Source organism: Camelina sativa, chromosome 13 (genome assembly GCF_030686135.1).
Source record: "Camelina sativa cultivar CO46 ecotype springtype chromosome 13, ASM3068613v1".
Taxonomy (NCBI): Eukaryota; Viridiplantae; Streptophyta; class Magnoliopsida; order Brassicales; family Brassicaceae; genus Camelina; species Camelina sativa.
Window position 1 is genome coordinate 76,298 of NC_141892.1, and position 21,999 is coordinate 98,296.

The window sequence follows — 21,999 nt, forward strand, 5'->3', positions numbered from 1 at the left end:
CTTGCTTAACACGTTGTCTAATTGTTTAGATATATTTATTTATTTTCCCATAGTCCGACATACACACATAATCTCAAAACTACTTAATTGGTCCTTCCTCATACATATGTCATGAGTTCATCATTATTATTACACAGACACGCCTCCTCGAACACAAGAAACACTTCGTCTTAAAGACGAGACTCGAGAGAAAAATACATAAACTAGACAAACACTTTTTGGTAAAACAACAATATTAATAAATTGAACACACAGAAAAAGAATAGTACTATATGCTTCTTCAGTGCCAAGCCAATGCAATGTCGATCAAAGCCGGTCTTATGCTGTCCTTCATGACTCTCTTATACTCCGCCGTATCTCCATCGCTCTTCTTCAGCACCACCATGTGAAAGCTCGGCGCTATCTCAAACACCTCCGCTTCCACCACTGCAGCCTCAGCCGCCATCTTCACCTTCCATCCTTGTTCCTTCGTCCTCACTTTCATCTTCAGCTCCTTCCCTATCTCCACCAGCTTCTCTGTTATCTCAGACGCCTCTCTGTTCGTTGTAAACCTCATCTCCTCCTTCTCCTCTCCCTCCTCGAACAGCCCCGAGAGATCAAACCCCGTCGACAGCGATATTATCTCAAACGCGTTCAGGTTGATACACCGCTTCTTTTCCTTCTCTGCTGCACATGCGTTAGCGTTAGCGTTTGCCTCTGCGTCCTCTTCCACGTCAACGTCAACGTCCTCTTCATCAACCGATCCTTTCTTCTGCTCTTGCTGCAGGCCTTTCCGGAACCAGGAGCTCTTCATTATCTTTTCAGTTGATACTCTGGTGTTGGGGTTAGGATCCAAGATCCTCTTGAGCAATCTCTTTGCGCCAGGAGCAAACCAGTTTGGGAACTTGACCTCGGCTTTGCCAATCTTCTTGTACAGCTCCATCAGATTGGAATCACGGAACGGGAGATAACCGGCGAGCAAGACGTACAGTATGACTCCACAGGACCAGACATCGGCTTTGAAACCATCATAGCCTTTCCTGCTGATCACCTCAGGTGCAACATAGGCAGGGGTGCCGCACTTGGTGTGAAGCAACCCATCTTGCCTTCTAGAGTCGGCAAGAGCGCTCAGACCAAAATCAGACACCTTAAGACTCCCATCCTCGTCCAACAAGAGATTCTCGGGCTTCAGGTCCCTGTGGCATACCCCACGGCTGTGACAGTAGTCAACAGCGCGTACAAGTTGCTGAAAGTAGTTTCTAGCAACGTCTTCGCTCAGCTTCCCGGCAGAGACTTTGTTGAAGAGCTCACCTCCTTTAACGTGCTCCATGACGAAGTAGATTTTAGATTTAGTGGCCATGACCTCATGGAGCTCGACGATGTTAGGATGCCTAAGGAGCCGCATGACAGAGATCTCACGCTTAATCTGCTCGGTCATACCAACTTTGAGGATTCTTTCTTTGTCGATGACCTTAATAGCAACACTATCACCAGATTTCAGATGCCTGGCATGGTAGACCTTAGCAAAGGTACCCTGACCAAGAAACTTGCCGACCTCGTAACGGAGCATGAGCACAGAGCCTTTCTTCTCCATTGACTCACTCACTCACAGACTAGACTAAAGACTATATCAAATAAAAAGAAAGATTTAAAAAGAAAAACCTAGAATATACTAAAATGATGATGAACTCAGGAGGAGGAGGACTCAGGAGGAGGCGAGAAGAGGATCAACCGTCTTCGCAGAGATCATGCTTCCAAGTGGCGTTTTTTTCTAGCATTCGAGGAAGAGGGATGGAACCAGGGGAGAAGGGTGGTGGAACCAGGGTTTAGGAAGCGGCGGGTGTCATGAGGGAAGAGCGAGGAGGACAAGGGCCCAAAGGGGGAAGGGATGTAAGAGATGGTGGTAGAGCAATTGTGTTCAGCTTTCAAATACATGTTTCTGCATTCCCTGGATCCGTAATTTGCCACACTCTTCTTCAATTAACACAAAACAAACCTCCTGAAAAAAAAAACAGAGAGATGGATCAAAAACAAAATGAAATTTTGAAATAATTCCACCAAACCCCAACACGGTGTTGGTTGGGGATTGAAAAGTAAAATAAAAGAAAAAAAAAAAAACAGAGAATCCTCTAGTTATAAACAGAGAGATGCAAAGCCGATTGAGTAAATCTAATGAGTAGAGACATCTAGGAACGGAACGGGTGAATTAAACAAACAAACAGATCCAGAGAAACAATAACAACGTCTCTTTTTTTTTTTTTTCTAACTTCAGATTTGGTTTTCTCCGACACGGAGGGAGATAATAATAGATCCATAGGAGGAGAAAGCAAGAATAGATAGATAGAGCATCGATATCTCCCAAGTAGAAGAATAAGAAATTACCTCCAATTTGATGAGAGCGAGCGGGCGCTGCGAAAGAGAGCGAGAGAGAGAGCGAGACGAGTTTTGTTTTGTTGTATGCGAGAGCGAGAGCGAGAGCGAGAGCGAGAGAGACAAATAGAAAAAGTGACGACGATTACGAAAACCCTCTCTTCCTCTCTCTCTCTATATATAGTTTTATACAAGAACAATAGTAGGACCACCAGGCTTAGCTGGCTGGCTTTAAGGGAGGATTTGCGAAAATGCCATTCTTAGTAAATATCCTTTTTCTAATTAAAACGAAACAGAAGAGAAGAGCCAACCTGTTTTCCTTTTTGGACTAACCCCGTTTCTTGGTCATATCATATCTTTTGATGTCTGCAAATTGCTTATTGGTTGGTTAATTGTGTCCCTATCAACTTGTGTGTTTTTCCGTTTAATTACTACTACTAATATTAGTATAACTTATCACTTCTTCTTCCTATCTTTCATCATTAGCTACCCTTTTTTTGCCACCAAACACTTTCTTTTTGTTTTTAATTTTGCCAGCTCACGAGATATGCATTTACTGTATTAATATCGTTTTCGAAACAATCTCATTTCCCTATCAAGGGATTTTTGTTTTAAGATTAACAAATAAGGTTACAAATCAAGTTGATAATGTACATAGTGACGAGGTGGCACGTAAGCGAGAATATCCTCCTCCAATGCTACCTTTTTAAACTTTAAAAGAGATATGGTGACAGGCGTCAACTTGCTCTCTCTCTCTCTTGTCTTTTACACGTGTCTGACATTCATTCGTTTCTGGGACCCTAGGCTGGTACATCAAAATCAGGTTGGCTGCTACCAACCACAACGTGTGTGCAGTAGTCGTAGTAACCAAACCATATTCTTCTTCTCAAAAAACTACGACTACTGCACACACGTTTTGAAACTTAAGGAAACACAGACATGAAACTATTTCAATAAGGCCACGTATAATAAAATTATTAGCCAAAAAAAAAAAGCTTATAAAATGGACAATGGGCCTTAAGCGTCTTTGAAAGCACACAAGAATCACGTTTTATTTTTTTTCCTTAAGTAGTAGTAATTTACATGATCATCAGTTACCAAATCAGTTTTGGCGATGCTGGCATGGTATGTGTGTGAATCAATTCACAAGGAAAACAAGGGTGTCAAATTTTACGAATCTGCTAATGGCTCCACCTCCAGCGCAGGAATGTAGTTCCCTTGGGTGGCTGGACTTGGACAGACGCGGAGTATAGAGCAGACGTCTTTCTTTTCCAGAAACTTCTCCAAATCCACAAGCATCAGAGGCCCGTATTCAAACACCATCTTCTTGCACTGTTGGGTACCATCCATCATTAAACAACACACTTCATTCATCATTAGCTCATGATCCACCATGATACTTTTTTTTTTTATTAACAAAACAAAACTCGCTTATATATGTATGTGGTTTGTACTATCAAAGTTCTGTTTAGTTAGCTAACCTTGTCCTGGTAATTGTTTAGCGACTTGCACTCCTTGAGAAGTAAGCGGATAATCTTCAGCTGCAAAATTAACAACAACAACAACAACAAAAGTCCAATCAGATCAGGCAGCACAGCAGTAGCAATATCTCTCTCTTTCTAAGTTATTATAGTAGCAGAAAGAAGGAAGGGTGCAAATGCAAACCTTAGTCTCAGGATCCTTGAGTTTGGAGACAACCCCAGAGACAGTCTGGCGGCAAGCCTCGCAGTTACCTTGATGGACTTGTGAAGCAACAACAAGAGCTTGGCAGAGGTTAAGCTTTTTGCAGATCTGGTCTGATTTGAGTACAGAGACTTGTGTGAAGAAAAGCTGGGTATAATGATCCACCGTTGAGAGACACTGCATCAAACACAACAGAGTTGAAGTTAATAATAGTAATATAGAAAGAAAGAAAGAAAAAAGAGTAATAAAAACTCAAAGATGGGGGAAAAAGAGACCTGTTTTTTGAGAGGAGGAATCTGAGAGCAGGTGAGATGAAGAGCCTCAACGAGAGCATTCTGATTGTCGTAATCTTGAAGGTAGTCAATGGCAAGGGTAACATATTTGTCACACAGTTCACAAACTTGGTTCTCATCATCATGAGCAGAGTCTGCACAAATCATATACACATAGCAACAACTCTATTAGATTATATATTTAAAATCAAAGACAAACGTATGTTTACGTATGGGTGTAGCCTTGTCAAACCCCAAATCAATCATTATTTAGGATCTAAACCATCATTGGCAATGAATGATGATGATTTTCAGAAGAAGAAAACTCAAATCAGAGAAGTGAATATGAATGAATGCTTATTAAAATTTAAAAAAAAAAAAAAAAAAGGTTAGAATTCAACATCTGCAATGAACAGAGTAACGAATTAAAAAGAAAAAGAAAAAAAGGCACGAACCGACAAGGATGATGGGGTTTCTAGAAGCAGAAGACAACCCAAAGAGGAGGAAGAGGACTATGACTCCAGATCTACCGCCCATGATTCCTCCCATGAATCTGAGACACACAATTTGGCCGATCCACAACAAACTTTTTAGGTCTACAACATGATTCATTCATTCTCAAAACGCGAAACAGATATATATATATATATATATATATATATAGATAGAGATGGCAGAGGTTTTCTTAAGGAATAACCAAATCTTATTACAATAATAAAGCATCTCCATAGACTGAGAATCTTTCGATATGACAAAAAGAAAAACAAAACATGGGAGAGACGAAGAAGAAAAAGAGCTTACTTACACGGCCTTCGACGAGATTCTGGCAGAGAGAAATAGATATGTTGTTGTTATGTTTTTTTTTTTTTTTTTTTTTTGGTCAATTTGATCTGATTAATAATATCCCCTAGCAACCCGGAACCCGATCGATCTTTCGATTGATGACGATGCTTCTTCTTACCTTTTTTGCCCTCAAAAATATATATATTTACACGGCGCTCTCTTTTTTTTTTTTAAGCAAGAGGTGGTCGTATATGATTGGTCCTTTACTTTTCTAAAAACTCCTCCAATATATATAACTAGTATTATTACTCGACGGATGCCTGTAATTTGAGTCTTAACAGCAATTGTGGCACAATAATCACGAATTATCGATTTTAAAACCCCAAAAGTTGTTTTTTAAGAACTTAATTATTTTGGTTAATTACATAGAACTCAATTAATATAGGTGCAATTGGGAATAACAAATGTTATTTAGGAGAAAATATGTAGAGCATAAAAGTACACGAATACACGAGTTTCCTATACACGCAGCTCCTACTATAAATTTAACAAAAATCGTAAAAATATTAAGATAAATAAAAATAAGCAAAATTGTAAACTCAAAGCCATGGATTTTGATGATACTTTTTAATACAACTATCTTATGCGTGTGCAACTGTAGCCTTACATGTCTAACTTAATACACATAAAGTAGACTTTAGAAACCTTTAAGATATAGCTAGAATTTACAAACCTTTAAGATATAGCTTTCGACTACTAAGAGAGTATATAATCCTATATATGTTAATTAAAAAAGAGAAAAAAAGTATGATAAATAAATTAATATTTTAGTGTTTGCTGTTAGATTGACTAAGCTTAGCAATTATAGTAGTACTGGAAACTTGCATTCTTGTAGTATTTGCTATTAGATTTCAAATGATAAATAAACTTGTTATTATATTTTAACTATTGAATGTTATTTAATTCTCAAATGACTATGTTGGCAGCCAATTTGGGAAAGAAAAAAAAGCAAAAGGATCAGCCACTATTATCATTTCATACGTAGAAGAACATATACGTAACAATGAAAAAGTCCTAAAAAAAACTTAGATAGATTTGGAGAACAAAACTTTATGTAAGAAAATGTGTCTACTTCCTTCCTCTAATCCAAATTGATACATGGATCAATCAATTTATACAAAATTCCTATGTTTTTCTCTTTTCATCTTTCTTGGGAAGCCACAAACCCGTCTTTGTTATGAAATCAGTTACATTAATTGATGAACCTTTATTTGTCTCCCCTGTTTTAATCTCGTCATTCTTTGTTGTCGTTCCGGTTTTGCTACCATGTACATCATATAAGGACTAAGGAGAATCGTCTTCTCATGTTCTTATAGGTTTTACATCCACGCTATTGTTTTGTCGTTATGGTTGTAAGCTTGTAACTGATAATCACCCACCATCAAGAGAAAGAAAGGTTGAAGAAACGGGAACAAATTAAACAAAATTCAGAGTTGTTATCTTAATCGTTAAAGAAATACAATGTAATGCAAATCACAATCAAGTAATAATGGGAATATAAGTTTACACGTGGACTCTATCAATACTTGAAAACCAGCCAGATTTTTAGCGTAAGGCATTCTGCTAGTCTCCGAAACAAATACTCTATAAATCATTATTTGTTAGCTTGATTTGTACATCCTAGTCACAAATAAATCAAACAATTTATAGATTCGTCTATTTGAATATATCTAAACTGAAGAAACAATAATAGGTTTGATCTATTTTAGTAAAATAATTTCTTTTACAATTGCGATTTGAAGCTAAATAAATGTAAATACATACAAATGTTTATGTACCTTATCATCCATAAGAATAAGGGAGTTATTCATGTTTATCTTCGGGATAGTAAATTCATGATCAAGATATTAGCTTCCTACATTATCGATAAAAATCAGAGAGAATTAATATATGAGTTGAAGAGAAAATAAATAAATATGAATATAAGTTAAATCATTTAGCTTTTTCAAAAAAGAAATTAAAGCACTTACAAAGAGAATTTGAATAGTAGATTTCAATGGTAAAGAGAAGAAGAAACGAAGAAAGGAATGCAGAGAAAAACCAAATAGAGAAGAAGTTGATGAATTAATTGGAGTTATATAGGAGATGAAACAGTTATACAATCAGCTTGAACGTGGAAGTGTTAGTGGGTGGTAAAATTAGGGATAGAGGTTTGTTTTACAGTTACAGAATGCTCATGAACGTCAAATGAGGAAGAAGAAAAAAAAAACTGTATCTATTTGGTCTAGGGTTTACAAAAAGATATGGGCTTTCATTTCTGTTATGGGCTTTTTCAATAAAGGTTCTGGACTGACAATCACTAAAGGCGTAATTGCCGCCGAAATTGTTGTTTCTCATTTTTGTATTTAGTTATTTTTTCCTTTTTTACACGCTTTTTTTTTTGTTTAGATTTTTTTTTTATAAATTAAATTATAAAATAGAAATCTATGTGGCATAATTCTATTGGCTAAGTGACTTGTGCTTTATAGTATAAAGGATTGATGTAGCTAAACTAGAATAATTCCACCATTAATTACCTTTCAAACTCTAAACAAAATTGTTTGTTCAATTTTTTTTCTTGATACACGAATTACTTGGCAAACCTATACAAGCACTCTAAACAACATTGTTCCTCTACGGCTCTACGTACTCCTTAATCGTTCAATAGTTATTGACTATGAATGATCTTGCAAATCAGTGGACCTGTATTCGCTGAGCTACTGCTTTGGTCACTGCCGGGATGCCATCCCCAAGATTGTATTTGTACCGTATACCTTTCATTATTATTTTCTTTTTAAAAATATTGATTATGAGGACTAAGTTTGTTTTGTCATACATACATACGTATAAGTTACCTGTATCCAAATTTACTCACACAACTAACTAATAATTCATGGTTTTTTTTTTTTAGGTTTTTGGATGTTGAAGCAACGTATTAATGAGTGGAGGGGGTATATGTATATATGAGTATGACATACTACTGAAAGAAATTAATGGCAATAGAATGGACCGACCATGGGGTGTATGTATATCATCGAGGAAAGCAATGCCGGGTGGTACGTGGAGCACATGTAAGATGCATGGGTCGTTGCTCAGTTAGTCACACATCCTGCTGCTTTCCAATTTAACCACAATTATTCAATTTATTTGTGTATTGTTTTCAGCTAATATATAATATGGCCCCCTACTCTCCACATAAATTAAATGCTTCTCCAATTAATAGCCACACCTTTCTTCATAATTTCAACCCTTGTGCGTTTCTTTGTGTATAAGCAATTAATGTATATTATTTGGGTTGTAAATGTTCTTATTGGATGAATTGTACGTGATTGCTATATACATTCGATACAAATATCTTGCAGTATGACGTCTTTTGACCTCCTCATCATTCATATCCGAGTTTTTTTCTTTCTTTCTTTTCTTTTCGTAGCATCGAGTGGTTGGTTATTGCGCCTCTCAATAAGGGTCTAAGTTTCTGAACATTATCATATCGAGTGGATTATTGCCACGGTACTTAAAAGGCTTGGACCAAAACATTTTTGAATTTTATAATATATCTTTACAAATTGTAACCATGACCTAATTAACCGTACAATTGAATGAATATTTCATTTGCATTAATGTTACATTATGCTTTTTCATATAGTTTCTATAGACACCAACCAGAACGAAACAAAATAAGGCAAAAAGTAAAAAACCGTACCAAAGACACTAGGCACCATATATACTTGATAGATAATTCATTCCATACGTCTCATGCATAAATCTCTCTTTCTTCCTTTCTCTCTCCCTTTTCCTCTCTCGCACTCTCGCAAGCAATAATGCCAAACAGTGGATCTGAGCGGGCTGCGCCAGTGATAAGGCAAGACACAGCCACCTTCTCCAGCAAGCTATCGTCGACTAAACAACGCTTTTCGTCGGAGACAGCGGCAGCATCAGCTTGTCCTTCCTTTAGAATTTACTACTACGACGGAGCCGTCGGTTCCGTCCCTTTCGAATGGGAATCTCATCCTGGCACACCCAAACACCCCTCATCTGAGCTAGCTGCTCTGCCACCTCTCACTCCTCCGCCGTCCCACTTCTCCTTCTCCGGAGACCAAATGAGCCGCGGTTCGAAAAAGTCCACCAAGAAAATTCTGGCACTAATCCCGACAAGGCTCTTCTGGCAGTCGGGCGAGCATAACAGCAAGGTGAAGAAACTGTCGGCATGGTCACCACCATCAATGTCGGAGAGGGTGTTGATAGATGAGAATGATTACGATCGGTTCAAGATTCAGACAGAAAGGAAGGCCATGCGAAGATTCACATCTTTCGACTCTTCTGCTGCTGATCACTACCCCATTCGTAGATCACAATCCACCAATTGCTTCGGAATCCGCAGATGTTTCAACTCATAATTTCCGGTTGTAAACTTGGAAAATAAAACGTGGAAATTTTTACAAACTCTTTTTTTTTTTTTTTTCTTTAATATATATTTTGTGTTCCATATATCGTATTATTAATATTGAAATATTTAATCTAAGTTGTGTCGGTAATGCGACTCCAAATCTTCTTTTGTTTATCCATCTTGTTAAAAAAGGGAATGCACAGTTACGTAATTGATCAGAAAGATTAATAAATTAGTAACTGGTCGCATTCATATCTGGTTTAGTGCATTACTTAAACTTTGACAAGTATTAATTGGCCCAAAGTCTTATATATATATATATATTGTTTGATTATGGTGCCGTGTAAATTGCAAATGTGAGAGTTTGAACAAGGCTTCTTTTGTGTTAAATTAAGCTGTCTTCCAAGCAAAGAAACACATGCAAAAAAATAATTAATAGCTAGGGCGGGGTGTTCGGTGGTTGTTGTTTCTTCTTAATTTAATTGATACTTTTGTCGATTATGATTGGTTTTTCTACGATCAGACAGTTGAAAATATTTCAATATCAACATCTCTGGTTTTGTAGTCAAAATTTTAACTTTACTTTAATTCTTCTCTCATAGAGAGATATTTCAATACTCATTTGAATGAGTAGTACTGTGCGACACGTAAACAAAATTTAACACTAAAAAAAAAAACACTATGCGAATTAATAAAGTTAAGGAAGGTGTCGGCGGCTGCCATTGGAGCGTGTACTTTACTTTGCCCCATCGCGCGCGTGGAAAACTCATTTCGCTCCAACAAACTAATGTTGGAAGGCCCTTTGTAACGAGGCCCATTGGCCCACGTAATTAAAATTACAACTGATTTGTCTTTTTATTTTTTGGGAAGGCTCTTCGCGTAGAAGACGATGCGACTGTTTCCGCCGCCGGTAAATCGAGGCTGCTTGAATTGAATCTATGATGAACTCTGTCTGTCGCTCGTTTTACCTTTATTGGCTCCTTCTTGGGCTGTGGTCTCCGTCGGCGAGGAAGATAATGAGGTTCTTCTTCTAGTCAGATCCGAATGAAACAAGTGAGTGATCGTTGCAAATTGATTTCCTATATTTTCATTTAAATCTAGTATGTATCAATCTGTGGACCATTGCTGAATGTGATTTCGAGAATACATTTTTTTATTGCTTCATAATTTTCTAGGGAAGCTTTGCAAATGTATGTATGTTGTTGAGTTGTTTAGAGATTTTTTTTTTTTTTTTTTTTTTTATAATCGTGGCCTCATTATCTATCTAATAAAAGAAACACTGTCCTTCATTTAGCTCTGATTCTTTATCAATATTGTTTCTAAAGTCTTATTGTAAATTTATAAGAGAATTTTGGAAGTATTTTTTTGGAACTTCAAAATCACGTTATCCTGAGTGGATTAAAAGATAGAAAAGGTCATTTGCTACTCCTAACGCCTCCATCTGCGTTCCGGAAGACGTTTAGATCTTCAAATAATTTGTACGGAGGAACATAGGGCCTCTGCTGCTGCCCGTCCACCGCAGCAGCCACAGCACCACCGGATGTCCCCGCTGCTCTAGCGGGGAAGGAGTTTGAGTATTGCAAGTTTCTCTCAAATATCTTATTTTCATTGCCTCCTTGACTCCACAATTTTGTTGGCTCATTACTGTTTACTTGGTGGACACTGCTCCATTGTGGCTGAGGATAACCGTATGAAAACGCTTCTTGTTGCTGCTGCTGCGGAATCCATGGCTGAAACTGTGGCCCCGGTGGAGCAAACTGAGCCATTTTTGGGACTTGCGGCGGTTCTGCCTTAGATTGTTGTGCCCAGGGGACAACGTAGCTGTTCATAAGAATATTATCTTCAGCAAAAAACGGTGGAGCCTGCTCTTGCGGTTGCGTTTGTGGACTTGGCAGCGCAGTTGTTGACAGAGTTAGGCTGAGAAGTTCAATAATGTCCTGCTCTGACTTGGTTGTTGCCGTTGTTGTTGTTGTTGTGTCGAATAAAGCTAGCTCTTTGCACTGTGTCTTGGCTTCTATTTCTGCAGTGTTTTCATTGGTTTTTCGTAGAAGCAATGTTTCTTCTTCTTCTTCGTCGCTGTGTTCGGCATTTAATAGAGCGTGCCTGTCAATTCCAGAATGCACTATTGTAATTAAACTACTTTTTACTTGGTGAGTCGCAAATACTAGTGTGTTGAGTTTTGTGAGTGAATGACGACTAACCTTTTGGCTAACTGCATAAAGTCATCTTTAATATCCTCATCCCGCTCATCTGTTTCACTTTCACTGCTGGATGATGAAGAAGACTCGTCGGAGTCAGACTTAAGAGCAGCAGCATCGCCATTCTTTGTCTCTGGGGCCTGCAACATTGGAAGAGAGACACCAGAGGCAATGGAGTCGTGTCTCGCGAGCACTACCTGCAAAGAGTCATTCAGCTCGAGACCACGTGCCAAAACATCCTCGTCCCTGAGAAGAAGAAGGCAAGAACAGATGTTTTATTTGTAAGGAACAAGTAAAGCTGAAGAAGATGTGGTAGAAAGGTGGAGAAGACAGACGCAGTTGTAGTGAGCATCTGGATTAATTTCTTCTGATTAGATCTGCACTGCTCTACTAGGTCGACTATTAGCTCATCTTTTAAGGCCTGTGGAAGATTAAATACCAGATTAGTTAGAGATTCGATCATTGAGAGGAATGATGCATGATTCTACACTATGCTTACTGATTTATCAGAAGGATTCATGGCTTGAACCATGTCATTCACAAGATCCATCACATTTCTCATCGATTCAAGGCTTGATAAGCTGAAAAATTAATCAACATTAGTGATTACATTATTAGTTATATGTTGAAAAGATAACTCTGTTTGTAGGAAACCTTAGGCTCTCAATTTCCGCAGCCATTGTTTCGTCAAGCCTTCGAAACGAACCAATGGACATTAAGTTCATAGAAGGAGAAGAAGAAGAAGACTGTGTGGAAGTAGGGGGAGGTGGAGGTGGTGCAAGCATCAGGGGTGCTTCTTTTGAACGTTGTGGGAATTTCACCCCACACCTCTGCAGATCAAAATGAATAAACAGAAACAGGAATGAGAGTGGCTATGGCTAATCTAAAGAAGAAGAAGAAGAAGAAGAAGAAGAAAATTGAATAAAAGAAAGAGGGTATAATTACTTTAAGCTCTTGGAAGGCCCAATTGTAGTGAGGGTGTCTGCAAGCAACTGCATTGAATGCTTCGTTCCAAGTATCCAACAATATCAATATTCTGTTCCTTACTTCAAAATCACCCTTTCACATATATCAAAGATTGACTAAGAAGAGTATATCCCAAAAAGAAAGAAAGAAAGAAAGAAAGAAAGAAGAAGTTGACAAGAGCAACCTTTTTCCTGACAATCTTAACCATACCTTCAAGAAGATGTTTCTCAGCGATATGAGAATGCACAAAGTCCCCACAGTTTTTAATCATTGCCTCCAACAACTATCATGTTAGTAAAATATGTAACAAGTTAACCGAGAGAAGAGATCACATCACAGGGAGGTAGGAGGGGGTTCATCATACTGTATATTTATAAAAGAAAAAAGAAAAAAAAAAAAAAAAGTGTACCGTTAAAGTGAGTAATTGCACTTTGGAACTCTTGTGGTTTAATCTTCTCTTGACAGCTTTGATCGCATCTTTGCATTGCCTACAGAAAAAGAAAAGAAAAAAAAGTCACTCCTTAAGAAGATCAATTTTGGAAATGTTCTATCATAATTAAAAAAAACAGAGAGAAGAAATATTGGTTGAATATACCAGCGATTAGAATTGAGGGAGTCGCAGATGGCAATGACGATGGTCCAATCAGGAGTGAGGAGAAGCTCGCTCGTGGCTTTGTCGACAGCCACTGTCACCGAAGACAGCCTAAACGATTGAGAACTAGAGGATGATGATGAAGATGAAGAAGAAGAAGAAAAGGAAGGCCTCATTTTCTAAAAATTCCACGCAGAATCTTCGTCGGGTAAAGCCCATCTTCCTCTCGGCCATATATACATGGAGAAATACGAAACAGAGCCTTTTTTTTTCCGACAAATCCGTGTGTCCGTTCAAAATCTGTTTTCCACTTTTGTTTTGGCCACGTCTTCTCTTCTCTCAGTAACACCGGGTCCCACTCCTTCAGCAATCACTGCCACGTGGCCTTTTCGGATTTTTTTATTTTTCTTCGGTCAAAAAACATGTCGCGAGAGCCTTTTTAGCAGCAAGTTCCGCTTTCTCATAAAATGGACTTTGGGCCGTTAAATCTTTTAGATGGGCGTACTTTTGATTGGCTTTTAGCGTTTCCTAATAAACTGTATTTACTAGTTAGTACTTTAGTACGTAGTACCTTTTTTTATAGATCGTCCCATCATGCATCATCATTTACATTTACTATGTGAAAATACGTATCCTTCGATTAATAATGTTGTGTGAAAAAAAAAAAACACACTGAAAAATATGAATATTATGAGAAGAAATGTATGTCCAAGTAGTTGTTGTAAGCATTAAACATGAACAAGCGCAGTTATTTTGATAAATTACACAACTGAGATGAACTCTCTCACACACAAACAAAGCTTAATAAACAACACCTAGTTCTGTTTTAGAAGAAAATACGAGAATACGTTACAAATACCAAAAGCATATACGTAGTTATAAATACTAAAAAACAAAGGTCTCCTCCCCTCTTCAAACGTGACGTGAGGTAAGGAGATCTATCAGGCGGCTCGGTCTTCACGGTTAACGTCATCGAGAATGACAACGAGAGAGGCAATGAAGGCATAATCAACATTTGGATAAACAGTCACCGAGAAATTGTCTTTTCCCAAGAATACGCTCTGCACCGTGTGCTTCCTGTGCATCTGCCACCCAAACCATATAATAATAAGTGTATACCCTACTGATTCACCAAAAACATCTATTTCCTTTAACTAATGAGACATGTGCTGATCATGATGAGATGCACAAACTGCTGCTGAGATGGGTCCTCCACAAGTGTACTATTAAAGTAGTAATAATGATTTTTTATCTAATGAAAGGAAATAAAGAGAGAGGGAGTGTTAATTAAATAATTAGTGTTTTTACTTGGGCAACAATGGCGTCAGATTCGCCGGCGTAAACAACACAAGAACGCTCCAGCCAACTCCCTTTGACCCTGTAATCACACCTCTTCTCCTCCTTGTTGTGTCCCAAAAACACATCTAGTTTGGTCTTTAGCTGAAGCATCGACGATCTTTTCACCGTGTACAGCAGATCACGCTGCTCCGTACTCCCTCCTCTAAACACTTGCCACCTGTCATGCATGCTCACCATCTGCAAAAAAATCTTCGTTTAATTAGTATCGGAGTTTATCTTCTACTATATAGGGTAGGGTTACTATACTACATGTGCTCCTTCAATTCAATGTTTTCTTTTTTCTTTGAAAAAACCAGAGAAAGGAAAAAACGAATGGGGTTTGACCTTCTCTCTCAAAGTCACGACCGGAGTTCCAGAAGCATCGAGCAGGATCCTCTTGTCGTGAAGACCAAACACAGGTTCCTTCACCTTGAACAACAGGTTCCCGTTAACGTCCGTTATAGCGAAGTTACCGTCCGTTAACGTCATCATCTTCCGTACGATGGTCAGATCTACAGGGTAAGGCGCGCAGTACCTCGGATCCACTATCACTCCGGCTTGTGGTCCTGGCGGAGGAGGTGCCGAAGGGCCCGTGCCTTGTGGGTAAGCGTACACATAAGGCTGCTCCATTTTTTGCTTTCTCCTCCAAATCGGATTACAGTACTCTCTCGGTATCTTTGTTTTGCTTAATTGACTTGCTTTGCTTTGATTTTTTTTTTTTTTTTCTTTCTTTCTTTCTTTATGTTCTTTTTGCGGCCGCTTCGTGAGGATAAGTTTAAGAAGGGGTCTTATATAAATTATGAAAAGATAAATATCTGGATCGAATATTGTTGACTTTTCTCTTTGAAAAGTCTACGAGCATAAAACTTTTGGGTTTTTCTTGTTCTTTTCTTAGATAAAAAGATTTCCTTTTTGTATAAGATAAAGAAACTCAAAGGTTATTTATTTTTCTTATTGTCCCTTTTACTAGTTTCTTATTTGTTATTTATCGATGATTCAGACATGTATACCAACTAAGAATTTAGATCAGGACTGTATAATTTGTTCGTGTATGAATAAATTGAAGCATACAAATTTGTACATAAAACTTTGACACGGTTGTCAATAATTATTTTAAGACGGTTCAAATCTGAAGACGCGTTATGTAAGTAACACCTTAACGCGCGGGAATACATTTTGATTTCAACGTAACTAAACATGTTTCTAACACCGACGTTACGTGTCAATTTGGTCTCTTTAATGCATTTTTGCTATCACCCAATATATATTTGTTACTATTGTTTAACTTTCTTTTGTTGTCTACCACCACTCCTTATTATATGCACAATTCGAATTCGTAACTTGATCAATTGTACATGATGGCTTGGCAATATCAATACACCGTTAGACTAACTCCAGTCATATGGCTTTATTATCTAATTTACTACAATATTGTATTAATATATATTTTTCTACACCGGAGAAGAAAATATCTCATACTAATTTCCATGTACGTATAGAATTGAAATCACATTGAAAAGACTCCAACTGTGGTGGTGGTCTCCAGAATAAATAAATTTCCCAGCTACTAAACCAACCACCCAATACGAATCATAATACAGCTCTTTGTCTGATCGAATTTATTCGTATGTATATAATTACTAAATCAAGATATATCTAATGTCCACATACACAGTACTTTAAGGCCTAACACTTGTTCAGATCGACTCCACTGATACCTTCAGTAAAGCCCAGTATATGGCCTAGGAAGATGTATTGGCCCAATTTAGACGTTTATATGTGGTTCTGAAAGGAATTTTTCGTTGTCTAGAAAAAAAAAAACATTATCTAAAAGATAGGGAGATCATCACGACATCACATGAATGTTCTTAATTCTGCTAAACAATACTGCTATGCTAGTATGCTAGAAAAAAAGGTAATTAATGCGTCGAAAACGTTAATCTAGATCTGAAAAATGCAAATGAGATTGCGGAGAAGGGATCTTAATTAGGAGAAGAATCCAAAAAGTTATTATAAGTACGACTCAACAACATACTTATAAATCAATACAATAAAACTTTTTAGTTTTTTACCAGGTGACAGCTCAGCTTTTGTAATGAAGCAGAGACTGACACATCAGAAAAAATCTGTAACCAATCAAATTATAACAATTAATACAACTCATATTTTTTTTGACACATCAGAAAAAATCTGTAACCAATCAAATTATAACAATTAATACAACTCATCTTTCTTTTGACAATAACACATTGATTTCTTCTTCTTTCTATCGTCCAATTTTAGTATTGTATATTTTTATAGCCAAAAACGATGGTAGTAGCGGCGAAGGTGTTAGCGGATTCGTCGGGAAGATTAACTCAAGTATTCGTAGCTCTCATATCGGCCTCTCGACAAAGCCGCCTCCTGGACTTCCTGATCCTAGAAAGGAAGAACCGTCGTAGATTCGGTGTAGGAATGGGGAATTAATCGGTTGTGGTACTTCTAGGAGGGTTTACATGGGAATCAACCTCGATTCCGACGAGCTTCTTTTAAGTGTCGTTTGCGATTTCTTCTTCTTTTCTAATTGGATTTGTAATTTAGATTTTAATTGATTTGTAATTGGCAGCTCTCATATGATGTTGTTGTCGAATATTGCAAGTTACAATATTGTAGTATTGCAAGTTAAATTCATAGAAGAAACAACAATAACGAGGGTGAAGAGGAAGGAGAAGAAGAACTGTAGAGGTGCATGCGTCAATGTACATATCTCCTCTTTGATTCTCGGTAAGTGAATCTTCAATCATTTTTCTCCAGATTCAGATCGACTTTAATTGATTAGTAAAATTTTGAATTTAATTCATGTGCTTTGTGTTCTCAAAGAGGTAATGCTCACGAAGCAGCTTACCTAAATAATTTTTGCTTCTCCAGAATGTATTTGAAGTGAGGATAAATGATGAACCTTTGAGATTTGAGATTTGGTTTTTTAAATGACTTGCTTGATTTTCGAACTCTTTGTGTAATCTCGAATTCTCCAATCAAAATTCCATTTAGTTGTTCATTTTTCAGATCTCAAGTGGGAATAAGAGATAATTATAGATCACAAATGAAATCTAAATTAATTTTCTTTTATTGTTGACTAGCCAACTTCTGGATTTTGTTTATGTGGAGTTAGTTTTTTGTTGATGCATATATGTCAGTGTGAGGTCAATGCATTTTTATGAGATTGAATTCCTTTTTTGCTACTCCTTGGGTCTGGATTTGGTTCGGCAGATGTTGAGTTTCTTTATACGTAACATTAATTTCTACTTGTTGCAGCAATATAATCTTATGAACTTATTTTTCATCCACATGCTTTGATTACAACAAGAAGTGTATTTAGGTGAAAGGATCTACTGAACTGTCTTTACATATGGGGGAAGATACAAAGGCAACCGTATATCCAACAGCAAACAACACTTGTTTTCTTGAAAAGCCAACAGAGGCTATGGCTGGAAAAAAGAGAAGGAGAATTATGGAGGTAAGGAAACACAAGAAGTTATGAAATGTGAGGATATGTCTGTACCAAAGAAAATGGAGATAGATACTGAGATAAAAAAGATGATCAAAAAGCTGTGACAGAAGATACAAAGTCAGAGGTTAAGACAAGTGGAGACAATGTTGAGAATGAAAAAGTTGTGACGGAAGATAAAGAGTAAGAGGTTAACTTGTGATTGTAGGCAAGACTTATCGTTTGGAAGAAGAGATGTTATAGTTTTACAAATACTGAAAATGCAGACTAAAAGACTAAAAGAGTAAATAACACTTTTATCTTTGTTCAAAAAGCTTCACGATGGAGTAAGAATAATAAAGATGTTTCTTTGATGAAAAGATTGAAACTAGGAACCCATAGGTCAAACTATTTTCTTCATTTTTATTTACTCGTAGTTTTGATGTTACATCATGAACATTTTTATTTACTCGTAATTTTGATTAAGTATAACTTTGATGTGATTACGAATATGCGATAGAGGTGGATATTGAAATATTTTTTGGTTTGATTTGAGGTGGATTTTATTTGAGGAAATTTCATTATGAAATATTTTTTGGTTTGATTTGAGGTGGATTTTATTTGAGAAAATTTCATTATGAAATTTGAGTATGGTTTTAGTTTTTTGGAAACTAGAGTTTTTTAATATATAAATATTATCTTTAATGTTGATAAATTAGATTTTTGAAGATAAAAGAAAATTGAGAAATGATAATCAATCAATAGAGACATTGACTTCTTTTTTTGTTATTATTATAAACAACATTCAAAAATAATCATAAACAATTAAAAAAGAAAGAAAGATAGAAGTGGTATTCACGCCTTGAAAGTGTATTTTTGTATCGTGTGTTTGTAAGTTGTTTAACCCCAAAAAAAACTATTATATCATTCAAATCATTTTAATATATATATACTAATATATGGTTGTTATTGTAGTAAACACGCGCGTGGACGGAAAATAAAAGAGCAAACAAGGTAACGAAACCAGCAAGTGCAATTGCATAATCTTTACTTAAATTTTTTTTTTGGACGCATGCTCCACTAATCCATTAATTTACTTATCTTTTACTCGGTACGTAATCTTTATAGTTACAACTTACAACATACTCCAGAAGAATTAGCTACATATATCTTATTGTAAATTTCCATTTAAAAGAACAACTATTATATAAGCGAATCCAATCAAGATGCGCGCGTAATAATATAAGCGAATCCAATCAAGATGCGCGCGTGATAATATATAGTACAGTATATAATTAATTATCTACATATAATTTTGTTACGTACCTGATCATATTTCCAAAGACCAAGCTTCCCTTGCGTAGGTACGTACGTAGAATAGGTACTTTTGCAGGGTTTCGATCTACTTCCTCAAAATAAGCAATCTAGCTCGTACACAAACACACGTGTGTGTTTAAAGATACAAAACCAGTCCCGCGTGCAGGGCGTCAGTACTACTAAATGACTAACACTGGAATCATCGTCGCCAACGTTATCAAGGTGAAATGGTCATGATGGGGAAGATGGGCACATGAAGAACTAACTCATTCACTATCACACTCCACACATATTTCCGTACGTATGTATACACATACATACATACATTTGGAGGTTTGTATATATATATATATGCAAACGAGATGAGCTAGTAATGCACGTGCCCTGCTTCTCCATCTTGCTCAGCACACACCTTCATCATTCACTCCTATCTCTCCGACCACAGAACAACTAAGGCCGGGATGAGCGAGAAAGATACCAGGATGAGAGAGAGAGAGAGAGACCAGGATGAGAGAGGGAGAGTGAAAGAGAAAGAGAGAGAGAGGGAGAGACCAGGATGAGAGAGAGAGAGAGAGAGTCAAGTAAATGTACCTAGTGGTTTCTCATTTATAGCAAATGGAAATATTGATTAATTAATTTTAATTGCCCAAATTTATTTAGCTAAGGGTGCATAGAAAAATACGTTTTTGTTTTCGCGTATTCGTTTGTGCGTGTGTTGTGTCATGTGTGATGAGTTGTGACACTAGATTTTTTTTATATACCTACATGACACTAAAACTCTCTTCAACTATATATTATGCATATCTTGTAGCTAGGTTTTATATTTGACACCGTGATTCCAAAATTGATCATTTACCATTTACTTTTGTTGTTACTCTAATTGACAGATAACAGCATTTATTTGAATTTATCATAATAAAACCTAAATATACATCAAAAAGATAATGGAGACAGCATGCTGACCCATGAACATGCTACCCAAAACCCCCAAAAGAAAGTGTGTATGTTTGCGTATATACACGTATATATTAAAGAAAGTGAGTGTGTGTGTGTTTGTTTGCATATATATATATATACGCATTTTTAAAACAATGTTCTTGAGAACCACAAGATGTCAAGACTATTAATCCACTCCGTATATTCGTATGTAAACGTCAATTACTATATGAGGTTTCTTTTGATAGTTAGTACATGTTTGGAACTAATTTGCAGCCAATCGTTTATTGAAAAGAAAAAAAAGTGAGGTTAATACTGGAATTAGGTAGAGATTTTAATTTTTGCACACGAAATAAAACGATAGAGATTTTAATTTTTCTCTATTTATAGAGAAATATTTCTGGTGAAATCATTAAAGAGTACCATCCGACAGCTCAATGACTTTTCTTTTTCGACATTAAGGTAGGACTTGAGAGAATCATGCTGTCGTAATTATTATTATATCAAATCCATTTCCTTTTTCTTTATCTGTTTCATCTAACTAATCACTTTTTTTTTTTCAAACTAAGCGTTTATTTTACTTTTCAATGTAAAATATATCTATTTTTGATCAATTTTCTTCCGTTCCATATTTTATAATGTTCAATTTTTTTTAATTGACATAATAATGTTAAATTATAACTATATGGCGAAAGCTAGTTTTGGCGGTAACAAACGAGGAATGTATTTGAACCAACTTTGCTATTTTTCCCTTCTTCCATATATACACATGGTGATAGTATTTTCTTTATATCTCATGTATACACATATATAGATTTTTTGTCAATATGTTGTTCATTGATAACTATTCTTTTGGGTTGGTTATATATAATATACCCTCAGCTACCATTGTTTGTTGCATACATTTAATTCAATTCTAACTGTATAACATTACCTTGAGACCATATTTACTTTTTTTTTGGGAGCTTATAGTAGATGTTATTGCAATATAGTACTACTACTTACTAATTTTATTTTTGGCGATAATAGTAATGAATATAATTGTCAGGTAATTTTGACTTAATTTCCATAAAATACAGTATATTGGTGAGGAATGAGAAATGACAATGTGGGACTGAAAATTGCCCACCCTATTATAGAGTCTCGATCAAAGTCCACTTCCAAATTCTAGGTCCTATCTCGTGAAAATCATTGAGATGCTTCTCTTGTCTTCAAACAGTTTATTTGTGCGTTTAAATTTCTCTTTTCCTATTCTTTACCCCTAATTTCAATGCTTTCTCTTTATATTTATATAGGAATTTCAATTAAATTTAAAATATGTATTTCAATAGTCATAATAATCACTCTGATCTCTATATAGGTGTTCGGAATATCTTATGATCTAAAAAAATTAAAGAAAATGGTAATATGTTCAGCCAAACCCAAAAAAAAACGTATTTAACAAAAATGTTTATTTTTTTGCAGAAATGGCCAAACCTCAATATAATGATCATGAAAACTGGATGCAGAATCCGAACAGCCACCAAAATTATGCAAGCACACATATCATTCGACATAATTTTTGTATGTTTTTTTCACATAGATAAAGAGCTATTGATATTTCACAAAAAAAAAAAAAGAGCTATTGATAATTATCAGGTTTTGTTAATTAATTTTGTCAAACCTGGTAGGCT

The 21,999-nt window shown here is 36.3% G+C and overlaps 5 protein-coding genes and 1 long non-coding RNA gene across 10 annotated transcripts; 1 reads left to right on the forward strand and 5 right to left on the reverse strand.

The window, feature by feature from the left end:
• Window positions 1-68: 68 nt before the first annotated feature.
• On the reverse strand, window positions 69-2,678 carry LOC104734122 (CBL-interacting serine/threonine-protein kinase 15). The gene is made up of 2 exons (XM_010453632.2): window positions 2,362-2,678; window positions 69-1,978 (listed from the first exon to the last, which is right to left on the reverse strand). Exon 2 carries the CDS (start codon window positions 1,571-1,573, stop codon window positions 281-283), a length of 1,293 nt encoding a protein of 430 aa, XP_010451934.2. The 5' UTR covers window positions 1,574-1,978; window positions 2,362-2,678; the 3' UTR covers window positions 69-280.
• A 697-nt stretch (window positions 2,679-3,375) lies between these two features.
• On the reverse strand, window positions 3,376-5,352 carry LOC104734124 (uncharacterized). Of its 4 annotated transcripts, none has more exons than XM_087482097.1 (6): window positions 5,110-5,352; window positions 4,760-4,857; window positions 4,308-4,459; window positions 4,015-4,209; window positions 3,831-3,890; window positions 3,376-3,681 (listed from the first exon to the last, which is right to left on the reverse strand). In XM_087482097.1, the coding sequence occupies exons 2-6, from the start codon at window positions 4,851-4,853 to the stop codon at window positions 3,520-3,522; spliced, it is 663 nt and encodes a 220-aa protein (XP_087338223.1). In that variant the 5' UTR covers window positions 4,854-4,857; window positions 5,110-5,352; the 3' UTR covers window positions 3,376-3,519. The 4 variants fall into 4 exon arrangements, with proteins under 4 accessions (XP_087338223.1, XP_087338222.1, XP_087338225.1 ...); XM_087482096.1 differs by having other exon boundaries at window positions 5,106-5,349; XM_087482099.1 differs by having other exon boundaries at window positions 4,760-4,900; window positions 5,110-5,258.
• A 3,359-nt stretch (window positions 5,353-8,711) lies between these two features.
• On the forward strand, window positions 8,712-9,648 carry LOC104734127 (uncharacterized). Its single transcript, XM_010453635.3, has one exon. It carries the CDS (start codon window positions 8,948-8,950, stop codon window positions 9,521-9,523), a length of 576 nt encoding a protein of 191 aa, XP_010451937.1. The 5' UTR covers window positions 8,712-8,947; the 3' UTR covers window positions 9,524-9,648.
• Window positions 9,649-10,802: 1,154 nt separating this feature from the next.
• On the reverse strand, window positions 10,803-13,549 carry LOC104734128 (TOM1-like protein 7). Of its 2 annotated transcripts, none has more exons than XM_010453636.3 (9): window positions 13,273-13,549; window positions 13,087-13,165; window positions 12,862-12,960; window positions 12,657-12,770; window positions 12,366-12,541; window positions 12,211-12,292; window positions 12,047-12,132; window positions 11,715-11,957; window positions 10,803-11,616 (listed from the first exon to the last, which is right to left on the reverse strand). In XM_010453636.3, exons 1-9 carry the CDS (start codon window positions 13,443-13,445, stop codon window positions 10,929-10,931), a joined length of 1,740 nt encoding a protein of 579 aa, XP_010451938.2. In that variant the 5' UTR covers window positions 13,446-13,549; the 3' UTR covers window positions 10,803-10,928. The 2 variants fall into 2 exon arrangements, with proteins under 2 accessions (XP_010451938.2, XP_087338226.1); XM_087482100.1 differs by having other exon boundaries at window positions 12,888-12,960; window positions 13,273-13,475.
• A 425-nt stretch (window positions 13,550-13,974) lies between these two features.
• Window positions 13,975-15,550, reverse strand: LOC104734129 (protein LURP-one-related 15). The gene is made up of 3 exons (XM_010453637.2): window positions 14,953-15,550; window positions 14,578-14,805; window positions 13,975-14,354 (listed from the first exon to the last, which is right to left on the reverse strand). Exons 1-3 carry the CDS (start codon window positions 15,235-15,237, stop codon window positions 14,211-14,213), a joined length of 657 nt encoding a protein of 218 aa, XP_010451939.1. The 5' UTR covers window positions 15,238-15,550; the 3' UTR covers window positions 13,975-14,210.
• Window positions 15,551-17,906: 2,356 nt separating this feature from the next.
• Window positions 17,907-19,971, reverse strand: LOC147929059 (uncharacterized). The gene is made up of 2 exons (XR_015578428.1): window positions 19,400-19,971; window positions 17,907-18,074 (listed from the first exon to the last, which is right to left on the reverse strand). It is a non-coding gene; the product is annotated as an uncharacterized LOC147929059 (long non-coding RNA).
• Between the last annotated feature and the right edge of the window lie 2,028 nt (window positions 19,972-21,999).